General features: G+C 39.5%; 1 protein-coding gene across 2 annotated transcripts; it reads left to right on the plus strand.

Moving 5' to 3' along the window:
* Positions 1-829: 829 nt before the first annotated feature.
* On the plus strand, positions 830-18,877 carry LOC110064829 (endoplasmic reticulum-Golgi intermediate compartment protein 1-like). Of its 2 annotated transcripts, XM_020771933.2 has the most exons (14): positions 830-1,852; positions 6,296-6,357; positions 11,336-11,408; positions 12,491-12,579; positions 13,018-13,051; positions 13,467-13,519; positions 14,045-14,082; positions 14,432-14,476; positions 14,568-14,627; positions 14,760-14,817; positions 15,198-15,298; positions 16,753-16,792; positions 17,384-17,466; positions 18,381-18,877. In XM_020771933.2, exons 1-14 carry the CDS (start codon positions 1,833-1,835, stop codon positions 18,486-18,488), a joined length of 864 nt encoding a protein of 287 aa, XP_020627592.1. In that variant the 5' UTR covers positions 830-1,832; the 3' UTR covers positions 18,489-18,877. The 2 variants fall into 2 exon arrangements, with proteins under 2 accessions (XP_020627592.1, XP_020627593.1); XM_020771934.2 differs by lacking the exon at positions 830-1,852 and having other exon boundaries at positions 6,314-6,403.
* Positions 18,878-19,522: the final 645 nt, after the last annotated feature.

Raw genomic sequence — 19,522 nt, forward strand, 5'->3', positions numbered from 1 at the left:
AACAACGGAGAAGGTGTCATTCTGTTTCTTTTGCGATGCACATTTGTGGTGCCAAGTTTGAAGAACACTGCTCCAATATTTCTAGAGATATTCTTAATTTAGTGTTTTACTGTTCAAGTGGAACCACCTATGACGTCATCACTTTCCTCATTTACATAATACAAAAACGTAAATATCTCTAGAACGAAAAAAGATAATCCAAAAAGGGAAACGCCATTCTTCTTAACTTTGAAAAGCCTTTCAAATAAGCGCAATTATTTTTTACTTCATAGGCACTTTAACCTGGACCTCTCCCAAGATTCTGCTCCATGTGTAATCATTGTTTGGCCAGAGATCCTTAAGAAACTGCTTTTCACTATATATGACTGTATAAACACCCGCTAACCTCCACTCGTTACGTGAACCCGAAACAACGTTTAGGCCGTTTCAAAGCGATTCCAGTATTATTATTTTATATATCACTTTTGCTTACCACTTTGCAGCTGAATTTTCATTGCATCATTTTACCTTGGGAGGGAAAGGAAAAAGACATTTAATTTGTAAGAGTAGAGACATAATAATATCTAAGAACTGACTTACAATATGAAAATTGGTAACCAAGATCTAGAATATAGCCACAAAGTGTTAGAATGAAAAAAACATTATTGCGTTCGGAGAACGCAACTAATTTTGACCTGTGGCTTTTTAGAGTTGGTTCTCCTATGTTAAATGCAGAGAAAGAATACACATTCCTGCAAGGGCATCGAAATGGCCACCCGACCGCGCTTAATTTTTGCAGGGGCATGTCACGGCCAGTAAACTGGTACCGTTACTACCGTTACTACCGTTACAAGTGACGACCTGATATGAGCATTTTGCGCTGGATCTTCTTTCCATTCAGTCGCCGTAGGCTTCGCTATTTTGTGCTTTCAGCGTCGTATTTTGGTGAATTTAAACGCTTCAACGGTAGCATATATTGAAATCTGAGGGAATTGTCATTGTTTATTTTATATGCTCACGAACACGACTTTGAATCGTCTTGGCTTTGCGACGTTAACCGTGGGAACAACTATATTTCATTGGCTGTATTTTGATTGCATTTGATTAGTTCCAGTTGCGGCAGATAGTTCAGTCTTCATCTGGGTGAATATTGTTTGGAATCGGTGGAAAAGTACTCTGAAGCCAAGATCCATCAGAGTGAACCTGAACCAAGGATACTGTCTACTTTGTTCACGAGGGGAAGTACTTGAATCACACGGAGTTTGTTTTCGATAAACGAGCACGTGATTACTTATACTTGTGCTTCCAGCTTAGAATAATGTACATAAAAAATATACTTTCACAAATTAGCTTTTACGCTTAAACATTACCAGTTAACGTGAGAATATTTAGCACGAAATTTGAAGGCTAATGCAAATATTTTAGTTGTGAGTATACGGAAACTGGCGCCGTCACGCAACGTATCAACAAATCGTAGTTTTATTTAATACAGGGGTCCTCTTAAAACTGGCATGAACTTTGACACTATGATATATCTGTCTGTAAAACCTCGGTTGTTAATGAAAAACGGTGATTTTAGAACCGTGAGACAGAGGTTGAAAGTGGCTTGGTTTTCCTCATTTTTGCTGAGGTATCTATTACTAGTTTCCAAGCCTTATTGTTTCATCGTGAGTAGAAGACTGGGGATATATTTCAGCCAATCAGTGTTTACCGCGTAGAAAATATAAATGGCGGCAAAACAGTTGTTGTGGTGAAAGAAGTCACTTGTCAGAATTTATTTAACACATTGTTCCCTAGCCTTTTACCAACGAGTGAATGTTTTATGTTGGACTAATATACCGCGCTGAGGAATTATGCAGTTTGATGTGAGGAGGTGAGAGGTCCTAGTTCGTGATTATCCAGTTTTTCATGTGTATGAATTGTGCTTCCGTCATAAAATTCTGCACAGCTAAAATACCGGCCACGTGTCAAAACATGTTGGCGTGTAAATTTAGCAGCTGAAGTAAAAAGAAACCAACACTTTACGCCTTGATGAAAAGAAGACGAATTATGTAAACTTACGCTCAATGTATAACCATTTATTAGTGTATTAACCGAAGTTTAACGCATATAAGCTTAATGCGGCAGTTTGAGACATTAAAATTTAAAATTCAAGCTTACTTTCTTATTCAAATTTACAGAAGAATCACAACTGAGCGAGTTCGCTTTGTTAATTGTGGGATCAATGAATTCGAATTGAATTGAAAGCAGAGGGCTCAATGGCTTTAAATTGGATTTAAAGGTTTAATGTTTTGCAGCGGCATTAAAACTAGGTAAACATTTCCCAATAGGTTAGACGTTAGCTGAGACCGCTGAACTAAATGCGAATAAGCTTACTTTCTGTACAATGTAAATCCCCTGAATATTGGTACTGGCTATTATTCTTGTACATTGAGAAGTCGCTCTTGACTTCCTCTGCTCTGGCAATGGCCTGTAATGGGATGTTTAATACTTAGTTTGTACTTGAGATTGTTCATTGTTATTGATTATTTTGACCAATCCACTGACAATAATTTATTTAAGAAATAGAAAACATGTACCGTGTTTCTGTAGAGTTATAGAAACACGAGTGGAAGTTTTTTGAGTTCTCTCAAACTTTCACGAGTGTTTCTATTAAGCAATTAGATTATGAGCTTGAGATTTCTATCGCATGATAGTTGACGAGGGCACAGCCTGAGTCAACTATTACGCGATAGAAATCTCGAGCTCATAATCTAATTGTTTTAGTATAAATCTGCTAGTCATTCAAAACTTTATTTAAATCCTCTTCACGGTCACTTCGAAAACGCCAAGAAACGGCTGTCATTTTGTTAACAAGGGCACACTGCTACATTACTATCTATCACAGAATAGATAGTGAGTAGTGTAGCCAATCAACGAATGGCATTCATGATAGGACGCTAGGAGATTTATACTAAAACTCAGTAGAAATATGGAGAAAATGTTTCCATTTCTTTTCGAAAACACCGTGATGAAGAAAAGAAGGAAAACAAGTTACTTGTTTACTTTGATCATCAAGATATAAATTCTCTTTGCTCGTGCCATCATTACGTCAACAGCTTGTGCTAGTTCTGTGTTTCTACTGAGTTATAGAAACACAATTTTTAACCAATCAGCACACGTTTTTTCTTGGGGCTGTTTTCTAAAATGATATACTAACCAAACATGAGGGCCATACTGGGGAATATTAGCCTGAGGTCTTTGCAGTATGGATCTCGCTGCGCTTGGTCTGTACAAGACCGTGAACTGAGGGCCATTATTCTCCAGTACAGCTAGAGCAGCTAGGTCATTTAGTTAGTAGTTTATTACATGGCACTTGATGCATGTTTGAGACCTTGCTGCATTGACCTCGCTATCAATCATATAGTTCATATTGACCACGCTCGGTCAATACAGCAAGGTCAAGGGTTGAGTGTGGAGCCTTGGAGCTTGTCCTGGTTTCTGTGGCATGAAGCGTCTAGGAGTATTTCTACTCCCCCTGGATGGGATGCTAGTCCATCGCAGGTCACTCCCCCATAATTTGTAAGGTTTCCCGACAATTCCCCAGTACCCATAGAAAGGCACTGTGAGAGATAAGTGTCTTACCCAAGAACACAACACAGTGTCCCCGGCCAGGGCTTGAACCCGGACCACTCGCTCCGGAGTCGAGTGCACTAACTATGAGGCTACTGCGCTTCCACTTAAGGTTTGAGACTTTCCCTTATAGACCAAATGTTTGATGTTAATAAGCTTTTTATTATAAGGCTATTTGATTTGTTTTTGCAGGCCCATAATCAGCCCATGGGCATTACGAGAGAATAATGTCCTCGAATAAGTCAATCAGAGTATGCTATATAGGCCACAAACACAAACCATATAAAAAATATTGATAATGACATGCTTTTGAATCAGATTCTAATTATTGATTACTAGAGAGTGACTAATTCATTCACATTCTTCACTAAGAAAGCTGATCAGGAATGAAATGAAAATAGGTTAAAAACTACTGTCTTACTGTCAGAGGTTTTTGTCTATGCTGTGTTTAAATGTCAGGCAGCCAGACAGCGATTATAAAGTACTCTGTCCATTTATGACTATACTGTATGTATATACCATGTTATCATAACCATGTGATTGTTTACCCTAGTCCCGATAGTGCCAAACAATGGCACAAAATGCTTAGCATAGTAAGCTTTGGATTAATATTCAATCAATTTGTATGAAATTTGGACACCAAAAAATATACAGGGTTTTCAAATTTAGCCGGTGCCCGGCGCAAGTTACCAGCTACTTCAAGCATTTGCGCCGGGTACTTTTTTTATTTCAAATGTTATTAAAGACACAATTCTGTTTTACCAGTGTAATCGTGATCTGATCTTTTTGAGGAAGTAAATAAACACTAACAGATGAAATAAATAAATAAATATTAAATAAATAAATAAACAGTATGGCTATTATGTACCTTTCGAACCTCAAAGCAAGAGCATTTTTGGCGGAAAATCTGCTCGTGTACTCAGACTGAAATTTGCATGTATTGGTGTAGTGGCAGATTTCCTCTCAAGTCATGCGATGTAATACGTACTGTACTCATGGAAATGTAAAAACATACTGTACCATTTTGTAAAACTTTGAAAGCAACTAATTTTACTAAGTTTACTAATTTTACTAACCCTTGTTAATAACTGTACAGTGGCCTTCAACAAAATCAGTTATGGGTGCAAAAAAGGCATGTTAGAGGGGGCGGTGTTCCTCTCCAGCATCCTACCCCACAGGAACGCCATTATCATGGCACAATAGTGCTCTGGCTACTTTACAATTTTCTCTTTTTACCTTTTTCAATTTGAAAATCCTGATATATCTTTGAGAGATCAACATGCAGTACATGTATTGGAAGAATAATTATAATCATGTCCCCTCTTACATGTTTGTCAGACTTGACTAACCATCCCCTCAAGTTTTACAACTTTTGCTTTTTACACTTTAATTTATGGTCAATAATATCTGATAAAAACCCACATACCAAGAACTGCATTAAGCTATCATTTAGAAGGGCTCGCAAAAGGGGCTCACAAAAAGTACCATCCAGTCGTCCAGGACAAGTAGATTTTCTTGCTGGACAAGGAACTTTTCATTCTCTCTTGCTGTGTGTCTGCAACAGGGTTGCCCCAGGTCAGGAAATGATCGGGGAGAAAAATTCTTCAAGGTCAGGGAGAAGTCAGGAAATGTTATTTTGAGTCAGCAAAAATCGACTTTTTGATGAAAACAGATTTATATTAGTCATAATTAAGTGACCCATTAAGTTGACATCTATCTTGCCAGGGTTTAGAAGCATGAAGCTTTTAGGAGTATTTTCACTCCTCTGGATGAGGTGGAGGAGGTGTAGACCATCACAGGGTCACACTCTCCTCAGCACTTAATTTGTCAGGACTCATTAAAGGAGAAGGTCACTCCAAAAAGCTTACTTTTTTGTCTTCGCCCATAGCAAGAAAACATTCTCCCAATTTCAGCTTTTCCACTCGCAAAGTTTCAGCCTCTGAAGTGCCCATTATCCAGAGGAACTTCGTCTTCAAAGAAGCAAGGCAGTCATTTTGAAACTGTCTTTGCAGTCAGGCTGTGTTTACGTGACATCATTCTGTCCAACTCTAAATTGGCGGTAAGGAGAAAAGCCTGCAATCGACTTTGCATCCTTCACAAGGTCAGGAAAATGTATTTTTTCCAAACGATCATCCACTTTACTATCTTCAGTGCTATCACTTTGGTGGAGTTTGGAGCATGTTTGGCTCAAAATAATATGGCTCAGGAGCAGCCATAACCCAGAGTGGTAGTTAAAAGGCTAGTCGGAAACCATTTGGACAAAATCTCATGGACGGAATGATGTCATGAAAACACGGCCTGGATGCTGAGTACTGTTCAAAATGGCAGCAGTGATGTTGATGCTTCCTTGGAGACGAATTTCATAAGGAAAATCTGCACTTTAGAGGCTGAACCTTTGGTGAGTGGCTAAACTTAGTGCAAGGTTTTTATTGGCATTGACAAAAAATATACGTTTTTTGGAGAGACCTCCATTTATACAGTGGGTGGACAGAGAGATTGTGGCCTGAGTAAAGCATAATGACCATGGCTGAAGGGCCAAACCTGGACTGCATGATCTGATGCACTCTCTATTAGGCTGATGCAAATACCTTTGTTTGGTGTTTGGCCAGGCCTGATAAGCAACATTGCAATTATTGATTTCTTTTATATGGTAATATTAAGGATATCAAGGACATGTAAATTGTTTTAACTTTGAACTTTGCAGATTTGATGTTTACAGAAAAGTCCCAAAGGATTTAACTGAACCCACCCTGACAGGAGCAGTGAGTGAGTTCATTGATGATAGATAAACTGATTGTTACAAAACTTTGTTGTAAGTTACAGTATCATAATTTTTGCTTTTTTACATAGTCCATCATTGGTTTTTGTTAGTTGCGGACTGTTGTACATTGTACTCCGATTTTGCAAGCCTCCGAATACATGTGCAGTAGAATTGAACGTGGACACGAATATAGATTTGCTTAAAGTCTTATTTTAATCACCATGTGCTTGGCCCGACAAGAGATAACATGATGCATGGGGTGTGCATGCCCGTATATGATGTGTCACGCTGGACATACCGTGACATCCCCCTCTTTTTGAAAAAGAGGTCCTAGTTACATGCAGATAAATCGATAAAAGGGGACATGATAATCAATGCTAATCAAATTAATCAAACGTCTATCAAACGACAACAGGAACTAAGAACAGTTTCATGGGTGTAAATAGGAACCCAATGTCAATAAAAGAGTTTTTTGTTTGTCCCTATTTAATCTTTGAACTTGGTTGGGACGTGGGTGATGCATCCAGTCCTTGTAACTTGGCTCTTTGGGTGATAACAGGTTCCTTCACTGGTTACAACAGCACCTGCTGGCTCGAGATCAATTTGCCTCTTGCTGCACGGTAGTTGGAGAGACAGTGACTGATCTGGTGTCGGTGTACTGTCTTGAGGACTGGCTTCTGACAACGGAGGTGGTCTGGTCGCCTTGTCATTGGGTATGTGTGCGTCTTTGGAGTCGTCTACTGGAGTCACTGTACCGATAGGTGGAGTGTTACTGCCAGCTGAGGGGGGTATTTCACTCTGGCTCCTTGGTCTCAGGTGCTCCCTTGTTCTCTGGTAGATCTTCCCTTGAATGTCCACTGTGTAGGTTCGGGGGTGCTCCATTGGCTGTGGCCTATTTAGCACAGTTCCTGACTGCCAGGTATTCTTCAAGGTGTTCCAGACGAACACTGGTTCTCGGTTGTTAAGGGCCTTCTTGTTGCTACCAGCCTTCCTGTCATAGAATACTGCTTGCCTCTCTTGGCATTTCTGGTTAGCTTCATGGTGGAGGTCATCATTCAGGTGTTTGGACTTCAGTGCGCTTCTGCTGCTTGGGAGTGTCGTTTGGGGTTTACGTCCAAACTGCAACTTGTGGGGTGATGGCATCTGGTCACTAAGGGGAGTTGTGCGATACATCCATAAGGCTGTGTAAGGGCATTCCTTCTCCTCTAGTGCTTTTCTTAACAGTGACTTGCAGGTTCCAATAGCCCTCTCTGCCAGGCTGTTGGCTTGGTGGTGGTATGGGGAACTACAGTGTAGTGTGATGCCACTTTGTTCGCATTTGGTTTTGAATCTTTCGCTGATGAACTGAGATCTGAAGTCGGCAATGATAGTGGCTGGTAGGTCATATTCTGCAAGGATGCTTGTGAAGTGGTTGCACACGGTGTGGCTGGTCATGTCGTTGAGGAGTCTTATCACAGGGAATCTTGAGTAGTAATCGACGACCATAAGGCACTTCTCCTTGTTAAATTCAAAGATGTCTGTGCCGAGCTTCTCCCATGGTTGGGTAGGAAGGTCTGGCTGCAAAATGGATAGTCTGGGCTGAGCTGGCTTGTGTTTGTCACACAGGTTGCAGTCCTTTACCATCTGCCTGATGTCAGCGGAGATACCAGGCCAGAACACTGATTCTCTAGCTTGGAGGATGCATTTGTTCTCTCCTTGATGTCCCAGGTGGATCGCTTGGAGAACTTGGTTTCTCATGGAGGCTGGTACGACGATCCTGCTACCTTTTAATACTAGACCGTCCTCTAAAGTGAGGTCGCATCGGAAGTTCCAAAACTCCCATAGTTCTTGCGGGCATTGTTTTCTGTAGGGAGGCCAGCCATTGTAGATGGTGTCCTTCAGTAGGTTCATGGTAGGATCTTGTACTGTAGAGGACTTTACTGCTGTTAGGTTGATGGGGGTGGATATGAAGTGGATGTTACGCTGTGATGCGGTGTCCTTAGTCGTAGTCCCAGTGCCATGTGTTGCTCTCGTGACAGGGCATCGGCAACTGGGATGGATCTCCCTGGCTTGTACTGGACATTGATATCAAATCGCAGGCATCTAAGAAGTAGCCTCTGCAGCTGGCCTGGAGCCTCATTGATGTTTTTCTTGAAAATTTGTTCCAAGGGGGAGTGATCGGTTTCAACTGTCACCTTTTCGACCGAGCAGGTAGTACTCGAACTTCTCCAGGCCATATGCGACTGCCAGACACTCGCGCTCGATATTAAAATATCTGGACTCTGCGTCGGTGAGTGACCGGGACGCCATGGCAACAATGTGTTCATTTCCTTGAGAGTGTGACTGTCTTAGCCAGGCCCCAATGCCTGTTTTGCTTGCGTCACACTGAAGGATCGTGGGTGTACTCGGATCTGGGTCGTAATAGGAAATGAGTTTGAAAGTGCAGAGTTCTTGCTTAATCCTATTGAGTGCCTTCTGGTGGTGGGGCTCCCAGCTAAAATGGACGTTCTTCTTGGTTAGCTCTCTTAGTGGCGATGTTAGGTCCGCTAGCTTTGTCGAGAAGCGGTTCAGGTAAGTTACCATGCCCAGGATAGTCTGAAGCTCCCCCATGTTTGATGGGCTCTTCATGTTGTGAATTGCTTCAAGTTTCTCCTTCGCTGGTTGGATTCCATTCTCTGTCAGAACGTGCCCGTAGAAGTCGACTTGTGCCTGCTTGAACTGCAGCTTTTCGGAGTTTAGGCTGACATTGTGCTTGCGAGTGGCCTTGAGCATTTCACAGAAGGCTTGGTCGTGCTCTGATTGGGTTGAGCCGCATACCACAATGTCATCAGCAATCCCCATTACATTGGGGGTGCCCCTGTAAACCTCATCGAGTTTGTGTTGAAAGATGTCTTGGCCCTTGTCTCTGATGTCCTGGCCCTGGTACTCTGGGCTACTCACGATCTGGTGAACCTTTTGAAGGCGTTTTTGCATGCACACTCTCGCGTAATGGCCAGTCTTGCCACAGTGCTTGCATTTTGCATTCTTGGCGGGGCAATTCGCTGATTTATCATGGGTGTTTCCACATCTGAAGCAGCTTTTCGACTTGAATTGAAGTCGGTGAGGTTTTCTTCCGCTATGATCTCTTTGGTTTTGGTCGCCGTAGGAAGTTTGGTGTGTGAAGCTTTGTCCCGGTGGGTGTTTTTTAGTCGAATATGCAGATTCTCTTTGAACTGTGTGAAGATCAGATTTCTCGTCACCTTTGGAAATTATCTTCATTTGTGCTTTAGTGCTTTCCTCGACTTTCGCCAGGTCATAGACTTGCTTGAAGGTTAGCCCGTTACCAAGTGCTATCGCGTCTTTGCGTACTTTATCGGACGCCACGCCAAATACCAGCATATCTCTGAGGGTATTTTCTTTAGCGGCGGGATTGTATCCACCATCTTCTATTAATAGTCGCGCTTTGGTTATGAATTCCTCAAGTGGTCTATCTCCCTGCTTTAGGCATCAAAGTTGGTATCTAGCGAGGATTTCATTACTTTGGGGCTTTGTATAAGCCTCTAGTGCCGCCATAACTGGACTGATCTTGAGGTCGTTGCCTTCGCTGGCCCATGTGGTCGTGTTGTAGATTTCGAGGCCTTTGTCGCCAATCCATAAAAGCAGCAGTCTCACCTTTTTCGCCTCTTCGACTTTACCGAGTGGCCCCGCGAAGATAAGTTCGCATTTCTGTTGGAAGAGTTTGAAACGCTTGTGAATGTCTCCTGGAGTGGTCCAGTCCATAGCTGGTGGTTTAAATTGATCGGCCATGTTGTTTTTGAATGCTCGAAGTAATTGATGTGCTCTACAACTTGCGCTTGAATGAATTTATGTTCGAATGCTTGAAATGCTTCACCTGGAGGATCCAGTATCTTCTCAGGATCCCACTCCTGACACCATGCAGTAGAATTGAACGTGGACACGAATATAGATTTGCTTAAATTCTTATTTTAATCGCCATGTGCTTGGCCCGACAAGAGATAACATGATGCATGGGGCGCGCATGCCCGTATATGATGTGTCACGCTGGACATACCGTGACAACATGCACCTCGTCTGAATCCACCGACAACCTAACCGAGTATTTATTTATTAAACCTGTATTATAATAGTAAGTAGTAACTATAGGAAATACACTACATCAGAAAGAATAGTTTTGCTTTGGAGTTTTCTACTTTCCTAGACAAAAATGAGTTTCATTTACAATTAAATGATAATCTGTTCCACTTACCTTTAAGGAGCTTATCGCAAGAGTTGTGATAAGCATCCCTGCTCTAGCTACTGTACTGTTATCCTGTAATTTATCAAATTTTACATAATATGTGGAATATATTAGATTGGTTCTTACTTATGATCAAATTTTAAGGAGAGATGCATCGATGATGTTATTAACATTTTTGTTTCTTTACAATATGAAACAGAAAGATTCTTTGTAGCCATGTGTCTGGTCAGTAATTAATTGGTTAGAGAAGATGTCAAAATGTGGTACAGTCTAAAAAACATCAGTGATACACGTGGCTATCATCTTGTTTGCCACTTTTTTGTTCTTACCACATTGTGATGTCATCTATGATCAATTACTGGACTGATGCACTGCAGCATGGAATGTATTTGTTAAACTGACCTGATATTCTACAATACAGTACTAGTTCTAATTTAGAATGCTACAGTGACCCTCCAAAAGTAGCCATGCTCTGAAAGCAGTGATCTTAATGCAACTAGAAAAAAGGAAATGGTAGAGAAGAATGAAACTGAACTGAACTGTTATTCGAGAGGGAATTTATAAGGTGCTACTTTGCTCTGGTGCTTTTTTCTCTCTATAATAAGACACCTGATGTGCTGTGTATTACAATTGCACAATTTGATATAAATTATTTATTACAGATAGGCACATGGATACCCCTGAGATAATATAAAACTTTGTCTACAAACTTATGAAGTGGCAGTGTCACTGAGCATTATTTTACAGATGTGCTTTTTCCTCAACAGTTTCCATATGCAGTTGCCTTTTTATAGTATTTCTGTTGCTATCAGAGTTTTACAGCTTTATAAACACCGAAATGTAAGTAAAGAAGAGTCATCTTTGGGGATAATTAATATGGTAAAATGATCATGGTTTGCAATACACATATCTTACTAGATGTTTTGGTGTGTAGTATCACTGTATATTTTTACAAGTTGTGCCGTATTTTGATGAGCCCGTAGGGTGAGTCAAAATACAAACAACAAGTAAAAATATAGAGCAATACTACACATTGGGATTTATTATCCAACTGCTGTAGTCAATAAATTTATTAATGAAAGAGGGAGAGTGTGACAGCTTTGCATGTGCTCACTGACCTGTACGGCAAACAGGTTTTCTACTGTACAAATAACTGTACAATATCGCTGTGTATTTGTACTGTTATTTGGATGGTATTCGCGGCAGTTGGATAATAAAATCGAGTATACAATGGCTTTAATGTTTCCTGTTTTCTGATCTGCTGTGTTTTCTATGGCATGGTATAAATGTAATTTGTTAAAAACTGGATCAATGTGTAATACTAGCCATGGGAGTGGTTTACACTCTAGGGCCAGCTGGTCACAGTGCCTCTAGACATCCCAGGCACCCATGGCCATCTTGCATACACCTGTACAGCTTGGTGCAGTTGTTAACATACAATAACACGAGGTTTAAGTTAGAATTTCTATTACGTTTGAAGCCAAGTACAATAACATGAATGAAACCTGATTGAACATAACCAGTTTGTTTAAGCAAACCTTACCAGTTTTACATCTGAAGGCCTCTCTTTACTAAGCAAAGCAAGCCAATTTTTTTCTAATTAGTACATGTTTTTGTTATTCATTTTATATTATTAACAGCAGGGTTGTCACATAGTTTTGAAGAAGTTAAGGTGGCTTTATTTTTAGAGTAGGCAGTTGATTTTGCCATCTCTTTCTAAACAATCGAATGAATAGCCTGGTGGAGTGCATGTAGCCAGCTCAGGGTGACTTTGCTGGGAGCTGGCCAGTATACTTTTGACAACCCTGCTGACAGTGACACAATAAATATTGTTACTGCCGGTAATTTTATTGAAAATAGGTGATTAAATAAATTTTGTGGTGTGTTTGGCTACACTTACCTGTTTCCTTGTTGTCATGTAGTGTTAGTGAGTTGTTTGTGGATAACCCGACAGAAAATGACAGGCTAGATGTCAAACTGAATATAACCTTACCAAGAATGAAGTGTGAACGTGAGTATTGAAGAAAGTGTCTATGAAATCATTCCTCTCACTATCTCGCTGTTGCATTATTTGCTTTTGTTAAGAATGATCCATGGCACCCTTTCAAGTTAGATTTGATGAAAGTTGAAATTGAGCAACTGAAATATCGTAGCAAAGTTATTAGCGAGGAAAGCTTAATCGAGATTATTTCCAGTAGTTTATATTTGTGAACACTATGTTGGTGAGGGAATTTGTCACTTGGGTCTCAGCTACATGTAAATGTTGCTCTGAAAACTTGCTCTGGGGTTTTTTAAGTTTTATCATCTGTGGTACTTTTAAAGAGCATTGAAGAAGTTAATACATTGTAAATGCAAGTTACCTCCAGTAGGCACATCTTACTAGCAAAATTTTAAAGTCAACAAACTCTGCTCTTTTCTGAAAATGATTCATCTGCTTTTTCTTCTGTAGATCTTGGCCTGGATATTCAGGATGAAATGGGAAGGTAAGTAAGGCTGCTGTCAACAATGTAAAATTTATCTTTTAGGAACTGGAATCTACATGCTTTGCTCTGATCATGTCTTAAGGGTATACAAAATACATGTCCTAGACCATAATATTATGTTAGAGAAACCTGGTATCAGAAAGTATAAGGACCTTTGGAACTTAGTATCACAGAGACAATGAATTTTTACTGATTTTGAGGTCAGGAAAGGAATTGGATGTTAATGATTTACATAGTGACTGTATTTCTGGCAACATTTATGTAGTTTGTGTCTTGCTGCTGACAGTATGTCATGGCTCACCCTGTTGCTTTATTGTGAGCTGTTTTTGCTCAATCAAGGTTTGCTCTGGTGTAATTATTTATTCATGTTAACATGCCAAGTTAATCATAGGATGTATTATTTTTGTTTTGACAGGCACGAGGTTGGGTTTCAGGAGAATACCCACAAAGAGGACATAAATCATGGAGGTAATGTTATATACTTGAAAAGAAAAGTAAAAAAAGTTATACTTCAAGGTATACTTCAGTTGTGTGTTTTTATACCACTCATATTGTTAAAACAAAACTCTTGAAGCTCAACAACAGACAGATTATTTGAGTTTGTTAATTACTAGTTTATTCAGATGGCAAAACAGTCAAATTTAATTCAAACTCTGGCCTGGGTAACCAATCAGTCTTGATGAAAATACTGAATCCAACAGTCATGCTGCTGTATTAGATCAACTAATAATTCACAGGGGCATGAATTTCCTTGAGTGACTCCAACACCTTGTCAGAAAATACTACTGGTATGTAGTGTGTGAAATCCACAACCCACTAGTAGATTCGATACCCACTGCTCTGTTGGTGATATCCAGCAGTGTCATTACTATCTTATGTTTGACGGAGTACTGGAGTACTGCTAGCTGACATATCTGTTGTTTTTCAAGCTATTGTCATGATCAACATTACTTTACTCATGCTCTTATTATGACGCTTGTCTTGCTGTTGCAGAAGGATGTCTGTTCTCTTGTAAGTTCAACATTAACAAGGTATGTAGGTTGACTACAGCATTGATCACAGAGGTATATGTAAGTTACTTGGCTCAAATAAGACATCCGTGTTTTGTACATGTAATCGAGTGAGCAATTGGTGACTGACACAAAATGTCTTTTGGGACTGTGCAGTTATTTACCCTTCTCATGGTTAACTTTTCTCATTTTGCATTAAAATGTAATCCAACAATGTGGTTTTTGTAGTTTTTGCTCAAAATTGGATTACATTATAACGCAAATGTGAAAAGCTACCATGAAAAGGCTATTGTACTATGTTCATGGGCTTCATTAACTCAGTATTTTCGGTATGACAGTGTGTTGAATTTAACTTCCTGTCTCTCGTTAGGTTCCTGGTAATTTCCACGTGTCCACCCATGGAGCAGGTGCTCAGGTGTGTTACTGTAGAACATTTTTATATGCTTCTCTATCTCATCGTCACATCTGAACTAACTGATTAAATTTTAGTTCTGTTTGTTTTACAGCCAGACAACCCAGACATGGCCCATGTTATAAACTCTCTTAATTTTGGAACAGAAATCAAGGTAAATATTGCTGAAAGTAAGATTTCATGCCTTGTTCTGTGAATTTCCATTAAAAACTGACACTTCTATAACAACTAACTTTCATTGAAATTGTGTTTTCATTGATATTAACATGTGTTTCTACTTACATAGGATAAACTACCGGGTGCTTTTGTGGCACTTAAAGAACGAGATAAAGAGACTGCCAACAGTAAGTAAAAGCGAGCTTGATGACATTTAAGGTTATTGAGCAAGAGACCATTACATGTTTGTTTAAAAAACAATGAACGTTATGCTACTAAAAGATCCCAACTACTCGCTCTCGATTTGTTTGAGCAACTTTTCAACTTGGCTACATCTCACTGACTTGGCTCTTTGCTTGAATATGTCAGTGGAAGTACAGTTGAATCCTGATTTCTCGAACCGTCGATTTTTGGAACCTCCTAACAACTTGAATCAAAAGTCTTTTCCCTCGCCTCCGTCGAAAAATCGGGATTACACTGTATTTTGATGTATAAGTTGATCAGTGTAAGTGTTTGTGCTTGTCTTGTTTTTTCTTCAACTTGATGTCTTGTAATGTTCTCTTTTTAGGTTTGTCGTCGCATGATTATGTATTGAAAATTGTACCCACTATTTATGAGAAGCTGGATGGCAGCACAACCTTCACCTATCAGTACACATGGGCTTATAAGGTAGTGATGGCATGTCAACTTTAGTATTTAAAGACTAGTAGTAATCAGAGATTATGAGAGTGCGTTCGACGCTCTCACTTTAATATATAATTATATTTCGTAAATAAATGATTTCATTAGCTGATTTTCAACCTTTGTCTATTGCTAAAATCAACATTTTTCAGCAGCAACCGAGGTTTTACAGTCAGATATGCATAGTGTGAAAGTCCATGCTAGTGAAGAGGTCACGATTTGTTGATACGTTGCGTGACGCTGCCAGTTTCTGTAGTCTCTCAAGTTTCATAGAATATTTAAATTACGTACATTATTCTAAGCTAGCATTTGCAGTCGCGTGCTCGTTTCGCGACTAATTCGAGTATTTCCCCTGAAGAATAAAGTAGTCTTATAGATCTTGCCTTCAGAGTACTTTTCCACCGATTCCAAACAATAAAATTTCGACCGGATAAAGACTGAGCTATCTGTCGCGACTGGAACTAATCAACAAATGCAATCAAAATGTAGCTGTTCCCACGGTTATCTTCTCAAAGCCAAGTCGTGTTAATAAACAAGGACAATTTCCTCAGATTGCGATAAATGCTGCCGTCGAAGCGTTTAAATCTAACGCCAAAATCTAACGCTGAGAGCACGTAATAACGAGGCGTACGGCGACTGAATGGAAAGAAGTCAAGGAAAGATCCATCGGAAAGACGAGCTCACATGGCCTGCTTACATACTCACATGTTCGCCACATGTCTTATCACATGTCTTGTTAAACGGTACCAGTTTACTGGCCGTGACATGCCCCTGCAAAAACCAAGCGGGGTGGCCATTTTGGTGTCCTTACAGGAATGTGGTTTTATTCAGCCTAGAACCGTGCACAGGGATACCAACTCTGTGAAGCCACAGGTCAAAATTAGGTTTGCGTTCCACTTCGTCGAACGCAATGATTTCCAGTCTGTACTGCGCAGTCTCAGCACCCTAAATGTTTATGAACATAAAACGTCCCACTCGACGGAATGCGAATCGATGTTATTCGTTGCGAACCACATACCTTATCTTTGAAGCCTTTCGGATTCTTTTTCCAACAGCTTCATTGATTTTACAGCTGCGAAGTTGTTTCATCAAGTGGTATGAGAATTAAAGAAAGGAACATAAAGCTTCGCGTCAGTAATGGCGGTTGATATGAAACTTTGAATTTACTTCGTGTAAGTGGCTGCGAAATGTTCACATTTAGTGATGTCTTACATGAAACAAAACAAAAAACGTGCGAGTGAGTGCGCAGCACGGACTGGAAATCCTCTTTAATACACTTTAACTCATGGAGCATTTATGCTTTTCCCGTTATCCCCTGACTTCCTCGCTGCATTCAACTTCCATGACTATAGAATAATTCGTAGTAAACAAGAAGCACCCATTCTAACATTAGGAGTTATTTGTGGTTGTTTGTAATGCATATAGCTCCAATTTTGTTTTAGGATTATGTTGCTTATGGACACGGAGGCAGGATTTTGCCAGGTAGGGTATCATATCATACGAGCTACTGACCAATCGTTAGTGAAGTCAACAAGGCTGCATATTGGCCACGTTGACCGAACAAGCTTGTTCAATGAAGGATATATTATATGGTATAAAGAACACCATTTTATTTTGAGAAACAGCGGGTAATGCTGAGCAGACAGGATAGCCCCATCATTCCCGCGCAGGTAGCCAATCACAGCAAAGGATTTGGTTCGGCATTTTTTAAAAAAAAATTTTTGGCGGGGGTTCATTTTGGCCGCTTGCGAAACTTGGCATATGATATTGAGTTGTGTAGCAGCATGTTTAGTTTCGTATCTCTGAAACTTGTTGTGATCTTGCAATCCTAAACATCGTTCAATACTCTTCCGAAGAGGAAAAGAGAACAAAAATACTGATTAAAATTGGATTTTACATCTGATTTCAAAATCTTTGGATGTAATTGGCAAGAAATGAAAGAAACTTTGAACTTGACCATTGTGAGGATTATTGCAGTGATCTATTGATGTTGACCTTGAAAAAGAAATTCTAACTGAACCCAACACGAAGAAGTTATTATGAATTCCAAATCATCAGTCTGTTTATTCCTAGCCATCTGGTTTCGTTATGATCTGAGCCCAATCACTGTCAAATATGTGGAGAGACGCAAGCCACTCTATCATTTCATCACCACGGTATGATGCATTGAATAGTTAGAAATGCTCAGTAATTCTTTAATTCTTTACAAGCAAATAAATTAAATTATAGTTTTGTCTCTTTATTTAGCTTAAAACTCAGTGTAAGAGATTTCTAATGTAGCTTTCACTTCGCTATTTATTTTTCCCAGTCTTGTTCCCTTTTTTCCGTACAAACGAAAACGTTTTCTACAAACACTAAATATTCTTCTTGCACAATAATACTAGCACGTACGACGCGATGGTTCTTTGTGTAAAAAGGAGCTAAGATTCCCATCCACTTTGTAGATTTATGTGGAATCTTATTATAAAACTTTATGTAAAATAAGTTATGCATACCTATAGTAGTAAGTAGTAAGTATTAGTGACACACGTTAAAACTCGGACCATCATTGATTGGCTAATGTTAAACCTCGTATCTGATTAATGTATAATTTTTCGTTAGCGCGATGGAAGTGGGATGGAAGTTGCATGAAACTACGATGTACTTTGACCCTTTTGTTGCATCCGTTCCTCTCAAGTTAATATATAGCGCCACTGATTATTCCAATGAAAAGCAAGAAATCAGCAAATGAGAGTTATCAAAATTAAAAAGGTAAGAAAAGTACCAAAAGAATTTCTTTAAAGATATCGTGCCAAACTTTTCGGGCGTAGCCCTCCCTTCCACCTCTCTTATTTACGGTTCACTTTGGTACGTTTTGTTCCATTGAAGAGAGGCTAAGCCTTGGTATCTTTGAAAGAAGTCGTTTGGTACTTTTCTTACCATTCTTATGACACAGTGCAATGACACAGTGCCACGCAGTATTTGGAACTTGTTGTTATTATCAGGGGTAATTATTACTTGTGTTTAGTGTTTGCAGACATGCTGCCAGGTTTTGGTTCCTTCACGTTTTGTTTTTTGTGTTGATTTTCAGGTGTGCGCAATCGTAGGAGGTACTTTCACCGTGGCGGGTATTATAGATTCCATGATATTCACAGCCAGCGAGTTGTTTAAAAAGGCTCAACTAGGAAAGTTAAGCTAATTCAGGACCGTAAAAATGTCAGAAACAAAAATGGGATCGGTAACAATCATAGAGGCATTTACTCGCAGATTTTCTTAGCATTTTTGGCATTAAATTATTGTTCTTTTTGTAACTGTATTTCCCAGGGACATTTTGTACTGTTTTACTGAGGTAATTAGACTCTGTTAGTGTTTTTAAAACACTTTGAGACTATTCTTAATGAGAGAGGTCTTTTTATGTCATTTATATTTGCGACTTCCTAATGAAGTTGTTTACTTTATTGTCATAGGAGTAGAATGCTGGGGAAATTTGATTGAAATATGAATTACAGAAGTTTTCATTTAAATTAGAACTATTGTTATGTATAATATACTCAGGGTTCGCCGTCAATAAAGTAAATGATCACCGAGTTCCTTTCTGTGCAGTTTGTTTGTTGTATCTTTATGGGTGGCAACCAACAAGCAAAAACTGCATGTACTCATTCAATGGGTGAATAATTTGAGTATTATTCCGAGCCAAGTCCACGAAGGATAATCTGGACTCCTTCCTATTTCTTGTGTCGTGGGAGAACAACAACAAAACAATTGTGTCGAGTGAAAGTGAAGGCGATCTCTGTGTCTCAGATGCCGACTCCTGCCTGTCTCCTTGTTTTTTCTCGGTGAAGGTCTATAGTCTTGTCAATTTGTGACCCATTTGCTTGATACAAGTGAAAAGAGCTGGAAGCGTCTTAGTGGGTATATTTTGTGAAGTATTATCAAAATATCTTGCTAGGTAAATTACAATTAAGGATATTGAATTTTCAGGTAATCCATGTCATATTTGGATTCTTCTGTCATTTGCATATTTGTCGTGACGTCCGTGCTATTGGTCGAACACCAAGTGAAACGCAAGATGTTCTGATAGAGCAGAATATAGTTCACAGATGCATTCTACTTACTAAAGATGGAACTTTTTTTGAGATGACTTCTAAGCGAATACAGCCGAGTCTGTAAACTGAATGAAACGTTTTGCTGCTCAGAACCGGAAACATGTTGAAACAAGAAAGGATGAACTGA

Source organism: Orbicella faveolata, unplaced genomic scaffold (assembly GCF_042242905.1).
Source record: "Orbicella faveolata isolate gen_17 unplaced genomic scaffold, um_ofav_v1 contig_1, whole genome shotgun sequence".
Taxonomy (NCBI): domain Eukaryota; kingdom Metazoa; phylum Cnidaria; class Anthozoa; order Scleractinia; family Merulinidae; genus Orbicella; species Orbicella faveolata.